This window comes from Chanodichthys erythropterus, chromosome 8, assembly GCF_024489055.1.
Source record: "Chanodichthys erythropterus isolate Z2021 chromosome 8, ASM2448905v1, whole genome shotgun sequence".
Lineage (NCBI taxonomy): Eukaryota > Metazoa > Chordata > Actinopteri > Cypriniformes > Xenocyprididae > Chanodichthys > Chanodichthys erythropterus.
Window position 1 is genome coordinate 29,766,574 of NC_090228.1, and position 23,910 is coordinate 29,790,483.

General features: G+C 40.5%; 1 protein-coding gene across 1 annotated transcript; it reads right to left on the reverse strand.

The window, feature by feature from the left end:
• Positions 1–6,139: 6,139 nt before the first annotated feature.
• LOC137024694 (tripartite motif-containing protein 16-like) lies at positions 6,140–23,910 on the reverse strand. Its single transcript, XM_067392514.1, has 6 exons — positions 23,030–23,910; positions 16,976–17,071; positions 16,656–16,889; positions 9,517–9,676; positions 8,796–8,843; positions 6,140–8,555 (listed from the first exon to the last, which is right to left on the reverse strand). Exons 1-6 carry the CDS (start codon positions 23,588–23,590, stop codon positions 8,023–8,025), a joined length of 1,632 nt encoding a protein of 543 aa, XP_067248615.1. The 5' UTR covers positions 23,591–23,910; the 3' UTR covers positions 6,140–8,022.

The following is a 23,910-nucleotide window of genomic DNA, read 5'->3' on the forward strand; positions in this document are numbered from 1 at the left end:
ACAGAACGGATTTTTGATATTCGCTACCATTCCCAAGATATTCATCTCTGAATGTGACCTTGCTTGTGTTTGTTGTCTTATGCTAGTTAGCTTAGCATGCTAATTGCTTAGCATGCTAACCAGTTGTCATTCTCTTTAATGTGGCTCTTCAGCTATCAAGTTAACCATGAGCTTCATTAGCATTAAGTTAGCTTAGCATGTTAATATGGTTAGCATGCTAAGTAATGCTTTTTTGTAAATTCTTTCTTACACTAAAAGTTCTCTTCCACAGATTGTTGAATGTGCATCCTCAAGTAGCTCAATGTGTAAAGCCAGTTACCTGATGAGCTCTGCACCCCAAGATAGTGGGTTTGAATCCCAGGTGGAGCGGTTTTATGAAATAGTGTGTTTTGATTCCTTTACTGCCTCTTGGATTAGAAATAAATGCTTTTTGTTTCATGCTGTGTTCATTTTCATCTAAGCTTATGTACATTCTGAGTTCATTTTCGCCCGTAATTCTGAACCAGCTGTTTCATGTTTGTTCATTTTCTGCTGTTTTTCCTCTTCCTGCTCTGTATTGCACTACAGCATGATGAGCTGCAGAATGATCTAAAGTAGTTATTAAATATAACATTCAGTGCAGTTTTATAAAAATTCTTCATTTTGAGTTCATTTTCACATGAACTAATGAACTTCTGCAGGTGTGCCAACATTCACCTGCACAGTGGTGCAATGAGATGAGAAATGGACACTGGACTCGGAGGTCGTGGGTTCGAATCCCGTGTGGGGTGCCTTTATACAATTGTGTGTAATGAGTCATTTTGATACCTTTTTTATCCAAATAAGCATTGTACTAATCTTTATTCCTCTTGAATGAGATACAAGTGTTTTTAGTTCATTCCCTGTTCATTCTCTGAACTTCTATTGATTTTCATTTCATTTCCACCTGTCCTTCTGAACCAGCTGTTTTGCATGTACATTCAATTTCTGCTGTTTTTGCTCTTCCTGCTCCGTATTGCGCTACTGCCCCTTCTGGGGCTTGGCCCCGAATTGCTGCTTGCAGCTATATTTGGAACATGAATTTACATTAGATTAAAAGAAATAGTTTAGGCTTTTCCTCATTTCAGAGCACTGCTGTTCATACATTCATGTTCTGCAAGAAGTCATCATAAAGCTGAGAAACAATAACTTGACTGTCTAAACAGCCATTTTACCTTCAGTGCTTTTATCTGACCTGTACTTTTTGTGTCTTTCAGAAGTTCAGTGATTGAATATGGTATGTGGGACCAGGTCAGGGAGGATCATGGGAAGGAGTTTTATTTAACACTTTTTATTAAGATGCTATACTTTGTTGACGGCACTGATTGTGTCTAATCCTGCTCTTGGAGCGCCACCTTCCTGCAGTTTAAGACTAACCCTAAATAAACAAACCTGAACAATCGAATATAGTAATACTCTAGACTGGAAAACTGGAACCCTGTAGGTTAAGCAAAATTAACTAAACTTTATTCAAGTTTTTTCAGCAGAATTAAAATGCCATATTTTCAGTGGCTAAGTTCTCTTAACACCCATACATTTTTACAATCTGGAATCAGGAAATCATTATAATGCAGCCAAAGATAAATGATGAGAAACATGAATGAATGATTGGTTCTCCTTCACAAATATAAGTTTCCAGGGAGGTTTGTTAGAGCAGGTGAGTGGGAAATGTACAGAAAAGTGGCCCCCCAGGAACAGGATTGGACATCTAAGTCTTTGAAACTATGTAATAAGGCAAGGCAAGTCTTTCTCTCTTAATGACTGTCTGTCTTTGCTGTAAAACTTTCAAACTTTAAGCATTTAATCATTCAGAAATTGCAGACTAGTCTTTGTCCAACACAACACCATAGTTTGCATCATCAAACTTTACTGTCTTATTTTTCTTTTCATTTATAAAACAGAATCATGTTATTGAAAGAATATGTCTATAAGTCAATAACAGAGTAAACTATATGCTAAAAGGGCTACTAATTGTAAAAAACAAACAAACAAACAAACTTTTTTTTTTTGAAAGAATCCCTAGATGTAAAAGGCATATTTCAGTTCTCATTTTTGTTTCAGGTTGATACAAAATTGAGATTTTTGCAGCTTGGACCAACTGACAGAGGGCATTATGAGGTTTAATAGTGGTAAAACAGCTTTTTTCGCTCAAATGTCCTCAAGTTGACCAGTGGTGAACTGTACAGCACCACCTACAGCTAGTACTCTAAACATACTCAAACTATTAATTGTTCTGGATTGAAGTTGCACTTTTAGTACATTACATAAATGTGTTTCTTTAACAGATCCATACACATCTCTGAAATCTAAACAGACGTGTGGCATCTAGTCGTGTAGTGGTGCCCAGCCTTCTGGATAAAGGGCAATGATGAATCTTATGTCTTTACCAACACCCAGTCAAATGAGATCTTGCACTCAGAGGGCAATTCATTTTTGTTTGTTCAAAGAATATCTTTAATTAATTTATTTGTTTTTAGAAAATCATTCAAGAAAAAAGTCTGAAACTTGACAGAAAAATATCAAGGGCTAATCTCAAGGATTGCTCACTTGTGGAGGACAAAAACACTAATGAAATGCGTAAATGAAAAAAAGGGTGATTCACAACTTTAGCAGTGCATTTGTAATTCTGAGAAACAAATGCAGGAAGACATTTTCAGCAACAAAGGATGCCGTGTTTATAAAAAACAAATTTTTAGCCTTTGAGTTGATTTTTTTAGATTGTTTTATTTATTTTTTAAACTTTTTTTTTTTTTTTTTTCAGGAAAAGCCACAATAGGTATTATTGGCAAAGACTCCATTGTTGCTGTACTGTTTACTGGAATGTGCCTTTGTTGTTGTTTTAGGATCATCTAGTTGGAGGCCAGAAACTCCAGAAATATATTTCTGCAAGTTTGTGTGCATAATTTATAATAGGGGAAAAATAAAACCATAAATGTGGCTTAAAAGATTGATGCATTTTTTTGTTTTACTCTTGAGTCAACATAAGATGTAATGTGGCATGGCCAAACCATTGCCTATGACTGTATTTGCACACTTTTAATGAAAATGACCTTTTTTTTGTAATAATTATATTTCTCAAATTATTACAAGTTCACATAATATGAGTGTAATTTTTATATGAGTTTAGTGGGGTAAATGAAATAGTATGTGTCTGTAAATATGTTTATATATTTTGAATTTGTCATATGGAAGCCATTGATAAAAATACAGGATACAATGTCATGGCCACACTCGTTCATCATAGACTAGCATTTAAAAACTGGAACTTGCTCCATATACTGAATATTTGAAAGGTTTTTTTCTCTTGAGAAACTCATCAAGGAGACAGTACAATCTACAGCTCAGACGGTCTTCAGAGCTTCAGAATAAAGACGGGTAGGCAAATACAATCCTCAACTTTATCTGATAGCATTCAGGTTCAATTCAGCTTAGCTGAAATCTAATATGTTGATCTTTAAAGCTTCCATAAGAGTCCATTACAACACCCAGAACAAACAAAAAGTACCAAAAAAATTATTCACTCTAACAGAACAGATATTTAAAAACAATTCTCAGCAATCATCCGAAAAGTTCTCATAGCAGGACTGGATATAAATGATATGATGTTCATTGACTGTGTCGATGTTCAGTGCTATAGAATGAATACATTTATTTGTATTGATTCAACTACATTTGTGTTGTTCAAATACAGTCCGATAATGATTGCATTTTCCCGTAGAAAGACAGGTTCAATTAATTCTGTATGAATATGACAAATAGGGCAGTACTGTTGCGGTTCACATGACTGGAGATGCTGCTTTTAATCTCACGGGTGGAGTAAAACAACATAAAAATGAGGGATTCGATGAAGCCAGAAGAATAACTGAAAGTGAGTCACAGACCTGCAAACAATGTCTGCACTAACCTTATGTAATGCTTCTTTCATAGAAAATTAGCTCTTATAGTACATATTGAGTCTTATTACCGTTTATCACAATCACTAACATCAGCACTGGTGAAATTCCTAAAGTTTCTCTCTCAAGACCCTGAAGAAAAATGTGGAGTGATATCTTTTACCCTGGAAATCCTGAAAGAAGGGAGAGGCTTATCCACAAAAATCTAGATTGAGATTCTAGATTGATAAAAATAACTTCCGTTCCACCAACCAACTCAGAGACTCTTAAGATGCACTTAGGTTTGTCCTTCAGTCCGATTACTGTGAACGAGAAAGCCACTGTGAAGGAGAACTGTGAGATAATCATTAAACGCATTCATGAGATCCAGGCAGAAGTGGAGAAGATTGTCCCGTAGCTGAAGCAGAAGCTGGAGGCGGCGCTGTATGAGAAACTGAAGAACACGTCTCTGTCTGTCCATGACTATCATAAAGTCTCAGAAGTTCTTCACAAACTCTGTTTCTGCTTGTGTAGTTGCTATGCTAATTGCAATTGGAACAATTCTGTCAGACATAACATCGGTGTTAGCTGGTACTGGAAAGGGGTTTGCAGGCGCTTTTCTAGTTGGGTTGTTGTTCTTGGGGATATGTATGATTATTGAGGCCATTCTAGGAAGTATTGAGCGTGATCAACTTGAAAAGGCCCTGGAATAATAAAAGAAATAGTGATCACAGAAATTATACATTCTCTGTTTCTTCAGTTCTCTCTCCAAGAATTAACAAAATATGAAACTCAGAATGTCTTTAATCACAACATGCGGCAAAAAATGAAAATGCAGTTAGTGAACCCTAACACCAACCATAACCCACCATCATACAGACTGCTCACAAACAACTAATACAGAAGCCAGTGTATGCTCTTAAAATGATGGATGCTCAGTGTACTTTAAAAAGTCTGCTTCCAACTCTGTCTGCGGTTTCAGCCCTTTATGAATCCAAAATCGCAACAGCAAAAGGCATTATTGCATTGCTTAACCCAATGAGAAACAACCTTCTCACAGCAAAACAATGGAGTTTTTCTGCGCTTTACCACTGGGGCTGATGTTTTTGATGTTGAGTTTACAGACCTCAGGGGTTTACTAAGGTGTCCAGTGACACATACATCTGATCCACTGTTGCAACCTGCTCTTACAGTACCTACGCTGAATTTCAAAGAGTGTTTGAGAGTGTCTTAGCTGCCAGCTACTTGAAAAGGGATCTGTTGTAAAGCTTGTTAGGTAAATTATGTGCATGTCCAGCTAAACTACATTTTGAAAATGTTCTCCATGTGTGGCAATGGTAAAATAATCATGGTTCTTTTCATATACTGTGTTCATTTGTGTTTTCTGGGACAAACTTAAAGACATCATCGGTCTTATAAGACATTTGGTTCTGAAAACTGTACATTGTAATACTTTTATTTTGTTGGCCTTACAATTGTTACCTAAATATGAGTCCCAGAAGTTCCTGTTACAGTCCCACTAGTGTTTTTAATATAGTCTGTTTAATACCAGTTGTGTTCTTTTAAACTTTATTAAATATGCATGTCAAGTTCTTAATTTTAATCAATAAATTCAGTTGATAAAATCAACAAAAGCCATCTTTGTTCAGCATCAGTTTGAACATAGGGGCTGCTGGTGTTTGGTGTCCTGTTGGAGGCGTAGGACACGCATGTAAAATGGACTGCTGAGGCTGCAGATGAACTTGTGTCAGGATGTGTTGAGGAACTGACACTCCTCACTGGGCCTCCTGGAGGTGGGTTGAGATAGGACTGTGGTGGCCCGTTTTATCCTGGCACACGGCACTTATCGAAGTACCCATTAAGTGAAAGAACATACTGTTTGTAGCCTGCTGTTGAGCTTGCAAAGCTTGAAACATACATTCTCTGGCTTCTTTTCATTCATTTTTCAAAAGCTTTGATTTCCTGTGGTTGCAGATTAGCAGTGGCCTCTGATGATGTAAGAAGGTCTGCGTTCATGTCAGGCTAACCTTAATAGAGGTTAAATTTATGTAGCCCATAAATGCTATATCTTACCGTAAAAGGTTGTCATAAATGTGTAGCTTTCATATCACTGAATATTTTATTTATTCCTACTTTTCTAATATGTGGCATAAATGGGCATTTTGTAAGCGATTATATAGCTATGTAGTTGTGTTGTAAGTTAATAAATTGAGACATTTTTATAGAATTGTAAGTTTATTTGAGTAGGAGCCTGTGATTTAAATTCTAAGGTTGCCATATTTAACACTTAGGCATGATATTGTAAACTGTAGATTTTAAATCACTTTTGTTTTAAAGTCTTTACTTATAGATGTATAATGCACACGTTATCAAATAAAAGACAGCTTAAAGGATAGCCTACTTTAGAATTTATTTAACATAAACATGCACTGTGAGCACTGAACCCTTCTCTCGTTTTGTGCTTGCAGGAAATGAGAATGTGTACCAAGAGCTACTGACATAAGGTCATATAATACAAGATTAAATAGAATTGCAAGTAGGTTCAAATACATTTTAAAACTGTTTAAATAAAATGCCCCTGGAACTCAATTTATAGGGGGAAATTCCACCTCTTCATAGAAAAGTTTGTGTCAAAAACATTGTTTTTGGAAGTTACATGAATAATGCAGCAACTGTTGCATTGTTTATCAAACACATTATATTCATGGATAGGACCGCATGGTCTCCATCATTAGCATGAAATGCACACGATACACAGTTAACTTGAAACAAACTTTTACACTTCTGTTAAACATAAGTTATTAAAGACTTTAAACAATGTCATTTACATTCTGTGTAACTCTAACATGTCAACAACATACTCTTATTGCATTATTGTGTTTCGTACCTGATGAGGGGAGATATTAATAAAAGAGAGGACACGAAGCTCCCATGCCGGTGAACACTTTCACAAGGGAAAAGCAATCAAATAATCAATCGACCAAGTGATCTATAAGCTAGTCAAAATCAATCATCATAGACAAGATATAAAATAATATACATTATAAAATATGAGATTAAAAGACATGTTAAATTTAATATATTTTTTTATCCTTTTTATTTTTTTTTCTTTCATAACCACCACAAAGGCCTCACCGACACATAGCCAGTGGCACAGTTCCTCAACAAACCGTCCCATACTGGCCTGATGAATATGATCTTCAACTAGATGGAACTGGATTAAATACTTTGACTGTTGCAATCCCAATCGGACTTATGACCTGTAACACTGCCTGAATCATAATCATGCACTGTTCGCTGTTGGCCAGAGGAGGACTTGGTTTTTTTTCTCCATTTTAACACCTGTTTGCCACCTGATGTCACCTGCTGGAGTTTGGGTTCCTTGCCGCTATTGCCTTTGGCTTGCTTAGTTGGGAACACTTGATATTCAATAATTCTTGATATCCAGCTATTTTGAGTTTCATACATTTGCGAGTCTGGGCCCAGTGAAATTTAATAATTGACAGAAAAGATGTGAAGTAATGTAAAAGTGTGAAGCATACACAAACGATATATAAGTGAGTCCTGTAAAGTTATGTACTGTTATTTATACATTGGTTTGAAGATTCATTTTCACCAATTTAGTGAAAATTCAAGTAAAACGGAAACAAATGATTATTAGAAGAATAAATAAATATAGAATAAATTTTTCAAAGTTGACATTCTGTGAGTTTACTGTTTTGTTTAATTTCATAAAGAAAATCAGTAAACGAACCCAGGGCACTCTAGATACAGGGATGAAATAACACCAAATAGGACAGTACAGTTTGACACAGAGAGCAATAGCTGACATTACTGTGTTGCCGGCTTCCCTTTGTAGTTTCCGCGTTACACCGTCAAACGTCACGAGGTGATGCAGCACCAGTCAGGAATGGACTAGTTGCACACATGCATCACACAAAGTTACACTGAAGCCATTCCCCAAAGTGTCGACATACAACGCAGTGCGAGTTCCTTCGAAAGGGAACTAGTCTGCCCCAAAGGCCTTCCCATTTCTTTTGGCCTAGAACATAGGTTACTAGAACATAGATTATCTACTCAAGCCAACTCAAAGTATTATGGTTAGAATCTCTCTACAGTCTGTTCTGATTCATCAACACAGTTTCACTGATCCATAATAAAGCCTAAACCCAGGATAGAGCGGTTGAGTGAATGTGGTCTGGACTGTGTGGATGAGGATCATTGTGTCTCCAGAGACGCTGTAGAAGGACAGAGTTCCTGCACTGTGATCCACATACACTCCTACTCTACTGCTGATGGGCTTTACAGGGAGTTCAGTCTGTTTGTTATTGTGTATGAATGAGTATATGGATGAAGTGCAGAACAAACTCCAGGACTGATCATTATATCCAAACACACACTCATTACCCTGTCCCTTCCTGCTGATGCTCTTATATGACACTGATATAGACACAGCACCAAACACACTCCTGCTCCACTCAATCTCCCAGTACCAGCGTCCACACACACTCTCTCTGCACAACACCTGCGCATTAAACACATCAAATCTGTCTGGATGATCAGGATACGGCTGCTCTTTAAGAGTGTTAGTAATCACTGTGTTCCTCTCAGAGAGATGGAGGCGTTTATTCACTGTGTTCAGATCCAAAGTGAGCCGATGGGAATCTGATGGAGATAAAACACATCACAATCAGGAATTATGAATTTGTACAATCTTTTAATGTAGCCAAACTCTTCATGTTCAATATATCAGCAGTGTCTCAGTACAGTTTACCAGATATGCTGTGCAAATCATCCTTTACATGATCAACTATAAATCTCCTCTGTCATGTTTTCTTTCTCCTTCTACAGGAAGAACATGAACACACTCAGTGAGTTTTTCTGCTTGTTTTCTTAGTGACTTACATAGTAGGAAGTCGTGCCTGGTCCTGGGAACAATGCTGGTGAAAGTGCCTGTGGAAATCAACAGACAAGAAGAGTGATTATCATGTCAAGGGAAAATGATCCCTGCATCCGTTCCTAAGAAATTTCTAATATGATGTTCTACATGATATGAGATGATGGAGGATCATTTCTGAGAGCAGATGAATCACCTGATGCATAAACGTTGTGTATACACAAAATGGGCATAGAAATTTGCATATGCAATTTCCCATGCACGTATCAGGATTTCTAAAAAAAAAGTGTAAATATGTATGCACCATACGGATACTCTGGACTGTGCATACACTTTTGTTGGCGTGAGCGAAGTAATGAAGTAAACAGAATGATTTTAAACTCTCCATATGCACATTTAGATTAAATATGTCACTCTCATTAATGATAGTTAAGCACTGAAATTACATGAAATCATTATCCAGAAGTTACAACATTTTTTATATTAATTTAAATGGAAATATTTGTAGTGGAAACGCTGCTTTTAAACACTTTTTCAGTGGCTTGCTGTGTTTAATGTTTTAACTACAGCAAGGTTTGCTTGATGCATGATAATTCCGCTTTGAATTGTGTTCTAAAAAGCAGAACTCATGTTCTGAGAAAATACTTTGGTGTGATTAATGATCAAATGGTACACAACTTTAGGATGAAATGTACACTAAGTTTTATACATGAGGCCCCTGGACTTTACCTCTGTCAGAGATCTTCTTTAGCTTCTCTTTGCAGAAATCATCCAGTTTCTCTCTCAGCTGAAGGACAGATTCTCTCAAGACATCAAAAGAGGAGAAATAACTGAAGGGATCATCATTTACGTCTGTAGATTCAGGAGGAGCTGAGAGAGACTGGAACCTCTACAGAAAACAGAAATCAAAGCTCATCACCTCCACACTTCAGCCAATAACCTGCACTACTGTCAGATTTGAGCAGCTCTTGTTGATTTGTAACTACCCTAAATCCAGCACTTTCACAGCATCAGATTATTTTTTCTCATATTCATTATATCATATAAGAGCTACAAATTATAGCATTTGCCACTTAACCTACATGTGAAATTTCTAGGAAATAATTTGGATAATAAAGTTGTGTCCTAATGGTTGGAGTCGGACTTGTAACCCGAAGGTTGCAGGTTCGAGTCTCAGGCAGGAAATGTGGGTGGGGGGGTGGGGGGTGAATGAACAGCGCTCTCTTCCACTCCATTACCCACAACTGATGTGCCTTTGAACAAGGCACCTAACCCCCAATCACTCCCCTCGCACTGCACAATGGTCCAGGTGTGTGTTCATGGTGTGTGTGTGTTAAATACTCACTGCTGTGTATGTGCAATTGGATGGGTGAAAAATTCCCCATGTTCTAAGCAGCTCAATATTAGCATAAGACATAATTTTTTAAAAGTTATTAGAAAGACTGTGATCATAAATCCATATATTTAGTGTATATTGAAATTATACATTTAAAAAATAAATGACAGCAACAGCAAAATATGTAAATGTTGGGTTGGTTTCCACCACATCTAAAAATAAATAAATAAAAATTTGTCAGGAAAACATGAAAGTGTTCCATTCACATGTGGAAATAAAATCTAGAATTCAGTAAAATACCATCAAAAATCTTACATGAAATATTTTTAATAATCGTCAAGTCAAGTGAAGTCACCTTCATTTATATATATTTTTACAATAAAAATTGTTTCAAAGCATCTTTACAGTGATAATAGGAAATTAATGGAGCAAAGATTTTTTTAACTGTACAGCAGCTCTAAGTAGAAAGTCATTGTCCAGCTTAAGTAAGTTTTGATTGATTCATTTACACAACAATGGCTTTTTCATGGCCTGAGAAAGCAACCTTTGAAACATTCAATTCAATTCACATTTATTTGTATAGCACTTTTCACCATACATATCATTTCAAAGCAGCTTTACAGATAATGCATGTCAACATCACAATTTAAAGAATGCAGTTAGCAAATAATGTAATAATTTAGGCAATTCATTTACAATTACTGTTAGCAGTTTAACTGAAGGTAGAAGCAATGAGCTCCTGGAAAAATGAATTTCATTAACAATAATTAGGATATAGAAATTGGGCAATGTGCATGTGTCACAGACACGTCAGGTTCCACCTCACTGCAGTACCCACGCACTCAATCACCAGCCTTCTAATCACCGCCACCTGCACGTCATTACCCTGCAATCACCAGCACCATAAAGCCACCACACTCACACACACTCACGGTCCGGTCTCGTTCGCACTACGTGATATGTATGCTTACCTTAAGGATTCCCAAACGACTTACCTACCTGCTCCAGCGATCTCCTTCATCTCCTTCGTCTCCTGGTCTCCCCGTGTGCAAACCTACCTGTGTGTGTGAGTGTCTCCATCGTCTCCCTCCACTGCATCTCTCATCCAGCATCTGCAAGTTGAAAAGGACAGTATTATATCCCATTCATCTCTCATCACGCTATATCTGCCTGTTATCATTCTGTGCTCTACTGTTTGTAAATAAATACTTAACTGGATTGCTTCTACTTCAGTCTCCGTGTCTCTGTTGTGACAGCATGTTAAAATAGGTTTCAAAGTGCAAATTTATGAACATTTATAAAATGTTAGTATATAACTTATTACTTCATGAATGAATGTATAGTCATGTTTTGTAAATGATTAGTTCATCATTACCTAACAACTTACAAATGGCTTATAATTGAATATTACTATAAAGTGTTACCCATTATCCTAATCAAATGCATCAAACACCATCTTAGCTGTATTTTATCACGTAAAGTGAAATGATAGAATTAAAGGGCAAGCTGTCACAGTGTGCATAAAAAAAGGAAAGGAGATAAGGATCAAATTGCAGCATATGACAAATGAACTAAATACAGGGAGAGAAACCAAAATATTTTTTGTTTACGGATTCCCCCAGCTCCACCTCTGAACCTCCGAGCCCATGACACCACCTCAGTCTGTCGACCCATTGACTAAATCTCTGGTCCATGCTCTTTCAGCTCCTAGCCCCTCGACAGTGGCGTAAACAAAACAGACACCAAAGTGGTGGGAGGACTCCCGGGCAAAAAAGTCCATGGAGGGACTGATGGATGAAGAGTCCACAGTGGCACTAGTGGTGAAGGAGTTGACCATGGAGGAGCCATTGGAGTAAGAGCCCCCGGTGGAACCGACGGAGGGAGGTGACAGTGTGAAGCCTCAGTATTGGGTCCAGGGAGAACCAGGGGACCAAGAGCTGGAGCTGGGAAAGGTGCAGAAGAGCGAAGACCCAAGCCAACACCACTGCTCTGGAGGGACAAGGCAGAGCTACAGGCCTGCAGGACAGAGGTAGAACCCGGAGGTTGGAAGACCAAAGCAGATCCGGTAGTAGCAAGGACAAAGGAGGAACTGGAAGGAAGCAGGAGACCTGTGGAGCCAAAGGGATGGAAGGCCGAGGCCCAGCCAGAGGTCTGGAATTCTGTGGTGAAACCAGGGTAATGCCTGACCAAGGCAGAGCTGGAGGGATGAGGGAGCTTGGTGGCATCTGAGGGATGACAAACTACAGTGGAGCCGATAGAGTGTGGAGCTGATGGGTCAACATGCCAAGGTGAGACCCGGGTGGAGCCAGGAAATCTGAACACCTAGGCCGAACTGAAGACTAGAAAGCTTGGGGCAGAGCCGGGAAGGTGGGTTGAGCTAACAGAATGGGAGGAGCTGAGGCACTGGATGGAACCTACAAGGACAACTGGGTTGTGATTGGATGATGGATGTTTTTCTGGCTCTCAAGAGTTTCCTCCCAGACCTCAGGGGCCACCATGTTCTTGTCCAGTCAGAAAACAGATCGGTGGTTGCCTACATAAATCACCAGGGGGGTTTACGTTCACGTCCACTTTACAAACTGGTGCACCAAATCCTCCTGTGGTCCCAGGGGAAATTGCTGTCACTCAGAGCAGCATATATCCCCGGGGTCCAGAATATTGGAGCAGACATCCTGTTGAGGCAGGGGCTGAGAGATGTCTCACTGTCCACTCTGGTTCTCCCTTACGCATCCAGCTCCTCTCGGACTGGATGCTATGGTATGCATTTCTCCCGATCGCTCTGCTCCCGGGAGTTTTAGAGAGAGTTCGCACGGACCAGGTCCAGCTCACCTTGATAGCCCCGTGGTGGCCAGGCAGAGTGTGGTTTTCGGACCCAGTATCTCTCCTAGGCGGCTCTCCATGGGAGATTCCGATCAGGAGGGATCTCCTGTCCCAGGTGGGGGGCACAATATTTCACCCTCGCCCAGAACTTTGGAACTGTGGGCTTGGCCTCTGAGGGGGCCCAGCTCATAGACCCTGATCTCTCAACCGAGGTTGTGGGTACCATCCTTCACTCTAGAGCTCCCTCTACGAGGAAGTTATATGCTTTGAAGTGGAAGTTTTTCACTTCTTGGTGCAGTGGTCATCAGTTAGACCCAGGTATTTGTCCTGTTGGTGCGGTACTGGAATTTCTGCAGGAACGATTCACTGCAGGGTTATCTCCTTCTACCATTGCGGCTTACCACACACCTTTGGCTGGTATGTCTCTTGGGAGAGTTCCTCTTATAACTCGCTTCCTCCGTGGCACCCTGAGGCTGAGGCCTGCGGTACGCATGAGGGTTCCGGCTTGGGATATGGCTGTAGTGCTCCAAGGCCTTTCCCTAGCTCCTTTTGTGCCTATTGAGGAGGTTCCAGTCTGGTTTTTGACTCTGAAGATGTTTTTCCTCCTTGCTATTTCTTCACTAAAGAGAATAGGAGATTTGCAAGTTCTTTCGGTTGCCCCGTCGTGCTTGGAATTTGCACCTGGTATAGTAAAAGCCTTCCTTCTTCCCAGACCTGGTTACATTCCTAAAGTCCCCACTAATGTGGGTAGGTCTATTGTACTGCAAGCCTTCTGTCCTCCTCCCTTCAGGGATTCAGACCAGGAACGCCTTAATTTGCTTTGCCCGGTTCGGGCGTTGGATGCTTATGTCCACAGAGCTGCCCTGTGGTGCAAGTCAGAACAATTGTTCATTTGTTTTGGGTCCCCTAGCAAAGGGGCCCCAGCATCTAAGCAGAGAAGTGGATAGTTGAGGCTATCTTACTGACTTATGAGTTGGCCGGACTACCTTCCCCTTTGGCAGTTCGAGCCCACTCGACTAGGAGTATAGGAGTATGGTGGCCTCTAAAGCTCTTCTCTCCGAAGTATTTTTACAAGATGTTTGTGATGCAGCAGGCTGGTCCTTGCAGCACACATTTGTGAGGTTCTATGACCTTGACCTTAGCTCCACCCCTGGGGCCCGGGTTCTTTCTAGTGTTGACGAGTCACACTAGACAGGCATTGGTCATTATGGCTGTGTGGGTATTAACGTTCCCACAGCGTCAATTTCTCGAGGCAATGTGAATTCTCTTGAAAGGGAACATCTCAGTTACGACTGTAACCTTAGTTGCATCCCCTGCAATACTTCCAGCATGCCTGTCAGTGACTACTTCAGACACTTTGAAGCTAGCGTTGCACTGTTTGAACATGCTTTATAGTTTCCTGGTCATGACGTCACCTGCCTCTGACGTCTCCTCAAACCATTGGACTAATTTCACATGTGCTTCATGATGACACCACGCGTTGCGTTCCCACAGCGTCAATTTCTCGACGCAACATCTTCCCTTTTCAGGGAACTAAGGTTACAGTCATAACCGAGAAGTTTTTCCATACATGTCTTCTCCATTTTGGCTTTATTTTTGTTAAATAAATAATGACACAATGTAATATGTCATGTGTTGTTATTCATTTGAGGTTGTATTCACCTCATTTTAGTACATGCTCATGACCGGAAGATTTTTATTATGTCCTGATACTGTGATGATCCCAACCTGTCTTGTGTGTGGACTCTTTTGTTACTTCCTGTGCTAGTGCCATGTTTGTTGGTCAGTTGTTGAAATGTGATGGTCTCTGTTTTCTCTTGCTCTCTGTTTTCTTTTATTCTTAGTTCTCCATGTTGCTCATTGTTTACTTATTTTTTTATTAAAAAAATAAATCTAGAGTGAGATACTCATCGGTGTGATCCTCATGAAAACAGTCAAACAGTTTTAAAAATGGAAATCCATTTTTTCAGGTTTCCCCTGAAGCAACTTTGGTGAACTTTACTCAGAATTGGTACCATCAAATTCATTGAATTCATCTTGATGTAAGAAACCAGATGGAAAAATCTGGTTAAAAAGGAAACTTTTGAACTATTCTTGGCAATGGTGTATTTAGGCAGCTTAATATGTCTCCCAGAGCTCAGAAATTGTTTCCAAAGCTGAAATGCATTTATAAGTGTCATCTTTTTTAAAAACAAGATGATCAGATGAAAATCTACCTTATAATTATATAACACAACTAGGTTTGTAACGGTATGAGATTTCCACGGAATGATAACCGTCTGAGTAACTTTCACGGTTTTACGGTATACGGTATTAAACAATCAATTTTTATTTATATCATCAATTAATTAATTAAAATATTTGTTTTCTCTATTCAGATTTCAATAATCAAAAACAATCAAATACATTTAATAAATTATTATGGATTAGAAATTTAACAACTTTTATTAATAATTAAAATTCAGAAATTCTGCTTTGACTTAATTCTTCTGGCTTTTATTTTTTTATACAAATATTATAAAAAATAATGGAAATGAAATTAACTTTTTTATAATTATAATTAAATATAATTAACAATCATAATAAATTTGTCAATTTCTTCGAGTTAAAAACCGGTCTTTTATTTTGACGGGATGTAGTGAAGAGCTTTAAGTTTCAGTGTATTTGACAATGGTTTTTCTCAAATAATAAAATGATGAAATGCTCATTAAGCGCTATCTCAGAGCAACCGTGGATATTTTGTGTTCATGTCCTCTGATAACGAGACGGCAAACACTTAAAAAAACAATAAGAGCGCTGCGCATACTTAAAGGGTTACTTCAGGATTTAGCATTAAGCTTTTTTATTAGTAGAATACCCCTAGTATTTTCGAATTACCATGCTTTCCCCCTTCATATCAGCCCGAGATGAGAGATTTATGCATTTTTATTCTGTAAAAAAGCCTCTGATGATGCAAAAATCGTAATTTTGCGTCATCGGAGGCTTTTTTGGCCAGAGGCTTAAAACTACAGCCAGTAATAGCAGGTAGTTCCGCATTTTTTCACCACGCCCATACATATGCGCGTTTGAGGTTACTCACGGACATAGATCAAAGATTTTATCAAAAGTGGGTGTCAATTATATTTTTAAGCTTACAGTAATTAACTTTATTTTGTCTGCACTACATCAGTGGTTCATCTCGCAAATTTATCGGTCTCTGCAGTCATCTCAACCAATACAGCAACAGGCTTTTGTGGTAACGTTAGCATAAATAGATAAATAGACTAGGCCTACTTTGTGCCCGCATTGTTTTTGGATATCTACACTCGAGGACAGCCCCGCGTTTGTTTTTCTATATCTAAAGTATTCCCATACTGCAAATTGTAACTTATTTTTCAACGGGGCACAGAGAATAGAGATAGCAACTTCTGTCTCTGACATTGTCTGCTGTATGTCTGGGTGTGGAGCAAGTTTAGTGAAGTGGAAAGTTGTTGTCTATGCACAAGTGAAATTCTGCATCTTGATTTTTTTTATTTTTTTATTTTTTTTACCATACCGTAAGTAAGCAAATATACACGATATGATAATCGTACGTGTTCATACCGTGATATATCGTCATAGCGGTATATCGTTACAACCCTAAACACAACACAGAATTCCTGACAACATGAAATGTTTCTCTGTGAGTCTCTTGCTTAAGTCCACTATGATCCTGTTCTTCTAGATCTCTTACCTGCAGGAAATGGATGTGTTCCTGTGTGTGTGAAAGCTGCTCCAGCTCAGCGTCTCTCCTCCTCAGATCATTGATCTCCTGCTCCAGTCGCTCCAGTTGTCCTTCAGCTCGACTCACTGCAGTCTTTTCCTGATCTCTGACCCGCTGTGTAGCCTCAGAGCGGCTTCTCTCAATGGAGCGGATGAGCTCAGTGAAGATCCTCTCACTGTCCTCCACTGCTGTCTGTGCAGAGCGCTGTTTGGACACACATCACAATCACACAGTGGCTTCAGTGAGTCCTGACTTAGACTTCTCAAACTTCTCATCTTCTCCAGACTCACCTTATGAGACTTCACAGCCTCTCTCAGCCGCTGAAGATCTTTCTCTCTCTGCTGGATCCTCTGCTGGAACAACCTCTGTGTCTCCTTCAGCTGTTTCTGGAGCACAAACCAATAACAGCAAATTTCACATTATACTCCTGTCACTATGTGAAAAGTTGAATCCAGTAACAGCAGACTTAACCAATGGCTGTAGGTTCAATCTCCTGAAGGGATGACAATGATAGATTAGTAACACCATTGTATATGAATTTGCATGAAGCATAAGGCTTTTTTCACACTGCATGCATAAGTATCATAAAAGCGAAACTGACAAATATGTTAAGCTTCTCACTGACAGTGTTTCTGCTCTCATAACAGAGCTTTCACTATAGAAAAAAAACTGATTACTAATATAATAATATCTAATATATAAAAAAAACTGATTACTGGTCACTACATTGAGTGTTTCAATTAATAAAGGCCATCAATTATAAAATGTTGATTGAGAATCAGTCATGTTAATTTACATAAAGACACGTAACATTTCCATGAAAAATGGATTAGTCTACATAGAACAGAAGCCAAAGCTTAAATAGAAGCTATAAACGACTGACTTCATATGGACCGAGTCAGATTTATTCACTTCAGTTCACATTTGTTTAGCGCTTTTTACAATGCATATCTGTCACTGATGGGATGGGACAACGGAGTTGCAGATCCACGTGCAGGCTTTATTCATAAGAGTGTAGTCGTAAAGGCAGTAGGTCAAACACCAGCAAACAGAAACAAGAAGGCAAGGCAAGAGAGTAATCCAAACACAGGCTATAGTCAAGGCAGGCAGCAAACGATCAAACAAAGAAACAGTCCAGGGTCAAAAACACAGGCAAGGCAAGGAACAAGGAACACGGAGACAAGGTTGAAAACAAGGCTAAACAATAATCAGCAAAGAGTGTGTGTGTGAGTGCAGCTTATAAAGGGTCACTGATAGGAACCAATCTTGCACTCACACCTGTTTCCTAGGTGGGGAATTGTGGGAAATGGAGTCCATATGACCAATTTAATGAACACGGATCCAAGGCACATGTGACAAAGCCCCCCTCTAAGGAGTGGCTTCCAGACACTCCTAAGCAGTCCAGGAGGGAGGTGGAGCGGAGGCGGAACAGGGGGCGGGGTGGAGGGCCAGGTCTGTGGAGAGGAACATGGCCTGGAACCTGAAGCAGGGCAGATGACCAGGGCGAAGGCAGCTGGACAGACGACCAGGGCAAAGAAGACTGGACAGACGGCCACGGTGGAGCAGGTGACCACCATTGCAGCTCAGACGGGCTTGAAGACCCCCACGGCGGAGCAGACAACCACCATTGCAGCTCAGATGGGCTTGAAGACCCCCACAGCGGAGCAGACGACCAGGTAGCACTGGGAACCAACATGGCTGTATAGGAGAAACTGAAACATGAAGCACAGATAGGTTAGCATTCGCCACTAGGGCCATGACAGTACCTGCAGGGGGCTAAGAAAAAGTTCATATCTTACAAGGCTGGATTCAGGGACCGCGGCAAACTCTGGAGTGGACTCATAGGCTGGAGCAGAATCATGGGCTTGAGTTGATGTGTGCGCAGCCCACACACACCACATGGCTGTGGCCATAATGGCCCACAGCGCAGACTCAGAGGGTTCAGTCGTGGCAGCCATCTCGGCTGAGGGTTCAGTCATGGCAGCCATCTCGGCTGAGGTAGGACGAGGCTCTGCTGAGACGTGACGAGGCTCTGAAAGAGCTGCTGAGACAGGACGAGGCTCTGCTGAGACATGACAAGCCTCTGGAAGAGCTTCTGAGATGTGACATGGCTCGGGAAGATCAGCAGAGACGTGACGTGGCTCTGGAAGATCAGCGGAGACGTGACGTGACTCTGGATGATCAGCGGACACGTGACGTGACTCTGGAGGATCAGCGGAGACGTGACGTGACTCTGGAGGATCAGCGGAGACGTGACGTGGCTCTGGAGGATCAGCGGAGACGTGACGTGACTCTGGAGGATCAGCGGAGACGTGACGTGACTCTGGAGGATCAGCGGAGACGTGACGTGGCTCTGGAGGATCAGCGGAGACGTGACGTGACTCTGGAGGATCAGTGGAGACGTGACGTGGCTCTGGATGATCAGCGGACACGTGACGTGACTCTGGAGGATCAGCGGAGACGTGACGTGACTCTGGAGGATCAGCGGAGACGTGACGTGGCTCTGGAGGATCAGCGGAGACGTGACGTGACTCTGGAGGATCAGCGGAGACGTGACGTGACTCACGAAGATCAGCTGTGACTTGACTGGATTCACGAAGATCAGCATTGATTTGACTTTGCTCACGACGATCAGCTGAAACTTGATGGGGCGTTATCATCGCCGCCATTTTGCCAACGGGCTCTGCTGTCGCCGCCATGATGTAAGCACACTTCGGTGCGACCACCATTACTGGCCTGAACGCGATATCGTGTACCTCCTCCATGACACCCACAGTGAACAGAGAGCCAACAGTCAACAAAGCAAAATCCAAAAAAACAACTCAGTGATGAACACGGACCCTCTCGTCTAAGCTTGGACTGTAGAGGTTGATTAATGCCATCACAAAAAAGTCTATCAAGACAGTCCGGTAGATCAGAAAAGTTTGCGATGGATAAAATTAGCGAACATAGTTCTCCACTGATCGTGGGCCTTGTCTAAGGGCTAACAAAATTCTTGCTGTGTCCATACCTGGCCAGTGTTCCTCAGAAAAGCTGCTGGATCCTTGGTGTGGCTGATTATTCTGTCACGGATGGGATGGGACAACGGAGTTGCAGATCCACGTGCAGGCTTTATTCATAAGAACGTAGTCGTACAGGCAGTAGGTCAAACACCAGCAAAGTTGCAGATCCACGTGCAGGCTTTATTCATAAGAACGTAGTCGTACAGGCAGTAGGTCAAACACCAGCAAACAGAAACAAGAAGGCAAGGCAAGAGAGTAATCCAAACACAGGCTATAGTTAAGGCCGGCAGCAAACGATCATCAAACAAAGAAACAGTCCAGGGTCAAAAACACAGGCAAGGCAAGGCAAGGCAAGGCACACCCCCGTGAACACACAACAAAGTGGGCGAGGCCATGTCACGCGGCATAATGGAAGCGGAAGAGTTGTGTACACCGGACGCGAGCGACGCGTCAAAAGATAATAGAACTCATTATAATCTGTGATATTTTCTACACTGGATGCGCCGGTGAAGACAGCTTCCAGAATCTACACGGCAATATAGTCACCATTATTTACATTTCCACTGAAGCACATGTAACAACTAATGGTAAGAGGCGAATCACAATGGCTCTGGATACACTGAGCCAGCTAACCAATCTGAGCACATTGCGTATTTCGGAGGGAGCGGCTTCATAGAAGCAGGAAGTCAAACGAGCCGTTCATATGACAATGGAAACAGAGGTGTAGAACAAGGCAAGGCAAGGCAAGGAACACAGAGACAAGGTTGAAAACAAGGCTAAACAATAATCAGCAAAGAGTGTGTATGTGAGTGCAGCTTATAAAGGGTCACTGATGGGAAACAGGTGTGAGTGCATGAATGGTTCCTAGGTGGGGAATTGTGGGAAATGGAGTCCATATGACCAAGTTGATGAACACGGATCCAAGGCAAATGTGACAATATTGTTACACAATACATATCAGATTTTCTGAACAGAAAGTGTTTGCGTGTCTGTCACTGCATTTAACTTACGTTATTCCTGACAGAGATATATTCTGTGAACAATGGCTGAATATTTTACATTATTTTATGTTGCTTCATCAAAGCCTGTTTTACAAAATTTTATGTTGATAAATATGTTTACGGTGCATTTCATCATATTTAAATTAAAGGTTGAGCATATATACGCTCAGCAGTGAAAGTCCACTTACGGCTACTGCTCACTTCTGCTGACATCTGCAGGGTGAATGATGTTACCTGATCCCATGGGTGATCCCATATAAATGGTGTCGACTGTAGTGGGATTTTTCTTTAAGTATTTTAATATGCCCTGAATGCATGTGTTGTTCAATTAGATACTTTCATGGGTATATCAAAGGGGATTTTTAAGGCACCATTGTGTGTCAGGGGGGAATCTGCATTTTTGGAGGGGTTCACCTGGCAAAATTTGCATTCCGGGGCTAAATATCATGTTATTTGGGGTTGCGTCAACTCGTGGATATGTGTAAAAGTAGCCTTGGCGCAGACTTGGCAACACTGGCCTGAGGGACTCAAACGCAACTATTAAAAAAGGTTAAAATGTTCACTGATGCTCCAGAAGGAAACACAATGCATTAAGAGCCGAGGGTGAAAACTTTTGAAAATGTCCAAATTTTTCTTATTTTGTTTAAATATAATAATTTTTTTCATTTAGTACTGCCCTTCGGAAGCAACAGAAGTTACTTGTTTCCCGGAAGACAAATTAAGTACAAATTAAGCACCTTGATCTTCAAATTCAAAATCTTTTTACCCCCCAGCTCTTAATGCATCGTGTTTCCTTCTGGAGCATCAGTGAATGTTTGAACCTTTTTTAATAGTGTTCGAGTCCCTCAGTTGTCCTCAGTGTGAAAAGATGGATCTCAAAATCATACAGTCACTGTTGGAAAGGGTTCAAATATGTAAAAAATGCTTGAAAACTGAAGAATCTGCAAGACCTTTTTCTGAAGAACAGAGCTCAGTTTTAACTGCTCAGAACAAACAAGGGACTCAAGAACAACCATCGCGAAACAAAAAACAGTCGTGGATCATCCAGGTAACCACACATAGTATTGAGAACCAATGGTTCACAAACCATTTTTCACCATTGGCTCACCATTTTTGTCTTGTGGACTATATATAAACATCTTTTATGTAAAATATCTTACTCAGGACAGTAATAAATTAAAAATAACATGCACTTTGTATGACTTCTCTTATTTTGTTAAAATTATTCACATTTCACAGATTCTGCAGGTGGTTCACTTTTTCGTGCAACTGTAGGAGCCTAGTGCTCATTAAATTGCCTCGGTTTCCTTTTCAAGTTTCTAGTTGTCCACCATATTTTTATATCTGACCCAGTCCTACAGTCTATTTTTTTTTTTAAAGGGGTGGTTCACTGTGATTTCACTTTTTTAACTTTAGTTAGTGTGTAATGTTGCAGCTTGAGCATAAACAGTATCTGCAAAATTACAGAGCTGAAAGTTCAATGCAAACGGAGATATTGTCTTTTAAAGTTAAGGCAGTTTAATACCTACAAAAATGACCGGTTTGGACTACAACAAGCTTCTTCGCGGGTTGGTGACATCATAAACCCTGTAAAACACACCCCCGAGAACACACAACAAAGTGGGCGAGGCCATGTCGCGCAGCATAATGGAAGCGGAAGAGTTGTGTACACCGGACGCAAGCAACGAGTCAAAAGATAATAGAACTCATTATAATCTGTGATATTTTCTACACTGGATGCGCCGCTGAAGACAGCTTCCAAAATCTACACAGCAATATAGTCACCATTATTTACATTTCCACTGAAGCACATGTAACAACTAATGGTAAGAGGCGTGGAATTTCCGGACGCTTCAGCGAATCACGATGGCTCTGGATACACTGGGCCAGTTAACCAATCTGAGCACATTGCGTATTTCGGAGGGAGCGGCTTCATAGAAGCAGGAAGTCAAACGAGACGTTCATATGACAATGGAAACAGAGGTGTAGAATAAAGGTAAAATATATGAAAAATACGGCTTTTTTAATAAAACGAAGCATTAAGACATGTTAAACTGTGCCCCAAAAACACAATCAAGCCTAGAAAAAAAACACTGAACCACCCCTTTAAGATTATTGATTGATTGTCGAAATAAAGCATTTGTATTTTTGTTATCCACATCTCAGGCCCTCCTTTTGAAACCACATTCCTGTGTGTTCTTTGTAGGTGGTTAAATCATAATCTTAATATTAATATTTCCCTGGTTAACAGGGTGGAGTAGTCAGTTATATTTAGAGTGTTTCTCTTTACGATCATCTCCTGCTACGATCAACATTATTTCATCAGTGTCTAGTTTCATACCTGATTCTCTGTCCTCTGTGCTGCAGATGATACAGTGTCATGGTTTTTATGTTCATCCATACACAGCACACATATACACTTCTTATCTGTGCGACAGAAAATCTCAAGGAGTTTCTCATGTGTTTGGCAGATCATCTCCTGCAGTCGTCCAGTGGCATCAGTCACTTTATGTGGCTTACGTGAGTGAAATTCCTCATGACGGCCAAAATGAGTTTGACAGTAAGACTCCAGACACACCAGACAGGACTTGACGGCTTTGTGTTTTCTTCCAGTACAGACGTCACACTGCACATCTCCAGCTCCAGCGTAACAGTCAGCAGGAAGTTTAGACTTCTTCAGTTTCTCCACCACTTCAGCCAGCATGGTGTTTTTAGCTAAAGCAGGTCTTGGACTGAAGGTCTGTCTGCACTGAGGGCATCTGTAGACTCTCATCTGATCCCAGTAGTCTGTAATACAGCTCTTACAGTAACTGTGTCCACAGGAAGTGGTCACTGGGTCCTTCAGAAGATCCAGACACACTGGACACATGAACTCTTCCTGAGAAAATCTGGCTTCTGCCATTTTACTGCATGAACACAGAGACACAAACAAACAACAGCTCAACTACACGTCAGTTTCAGTTTTTCTGAACTGAAGAGTTTCCTGTTTCCTGTTTCTGTGTTTGAGCGACATGTGAAAAACATGTTCCTGCAAATCTGTAAAGCCAAATCTGGTGCAGTGGGTTTCTGTCTGCGTTGTGTTCTGTTCTTAATAAAAGAGATCCCACATGATGATGCAGTTGTCATGTGATTTACTCTTGGCTTCTCTCAGTTTCTGTATCAAAATATAACAGACACCATTAGATGCTTCTAACAAGGAGAATCTCTGGTCTGTGCCTCTCA

Bases quoted from the DNA above. Each gene is read 5' to 3' on its own strand.
- LOC137024694 (XM_067392514.1), bottom strand. From the start codon at position 23,590: ATGGCAGAAGCCAGATTTTCTCAGGAAGAGTTCATGTGTCCAGTGTGT. The intron at 17,072-23,029 runs GTATGAAACTAG...TTTGTGCTCCAG, and splicing joins CACAGAGGACAGAGAATCAG to AAACAGCTGAAGGAGACACA. The intron at 16,890-16,975 runs GTGAGTCTGGAG...GTGTCCAAACAG, and splicing joins AGGCTGTGAAGTCTCATAAG to CGCTCTGCACAGACAGCAGT.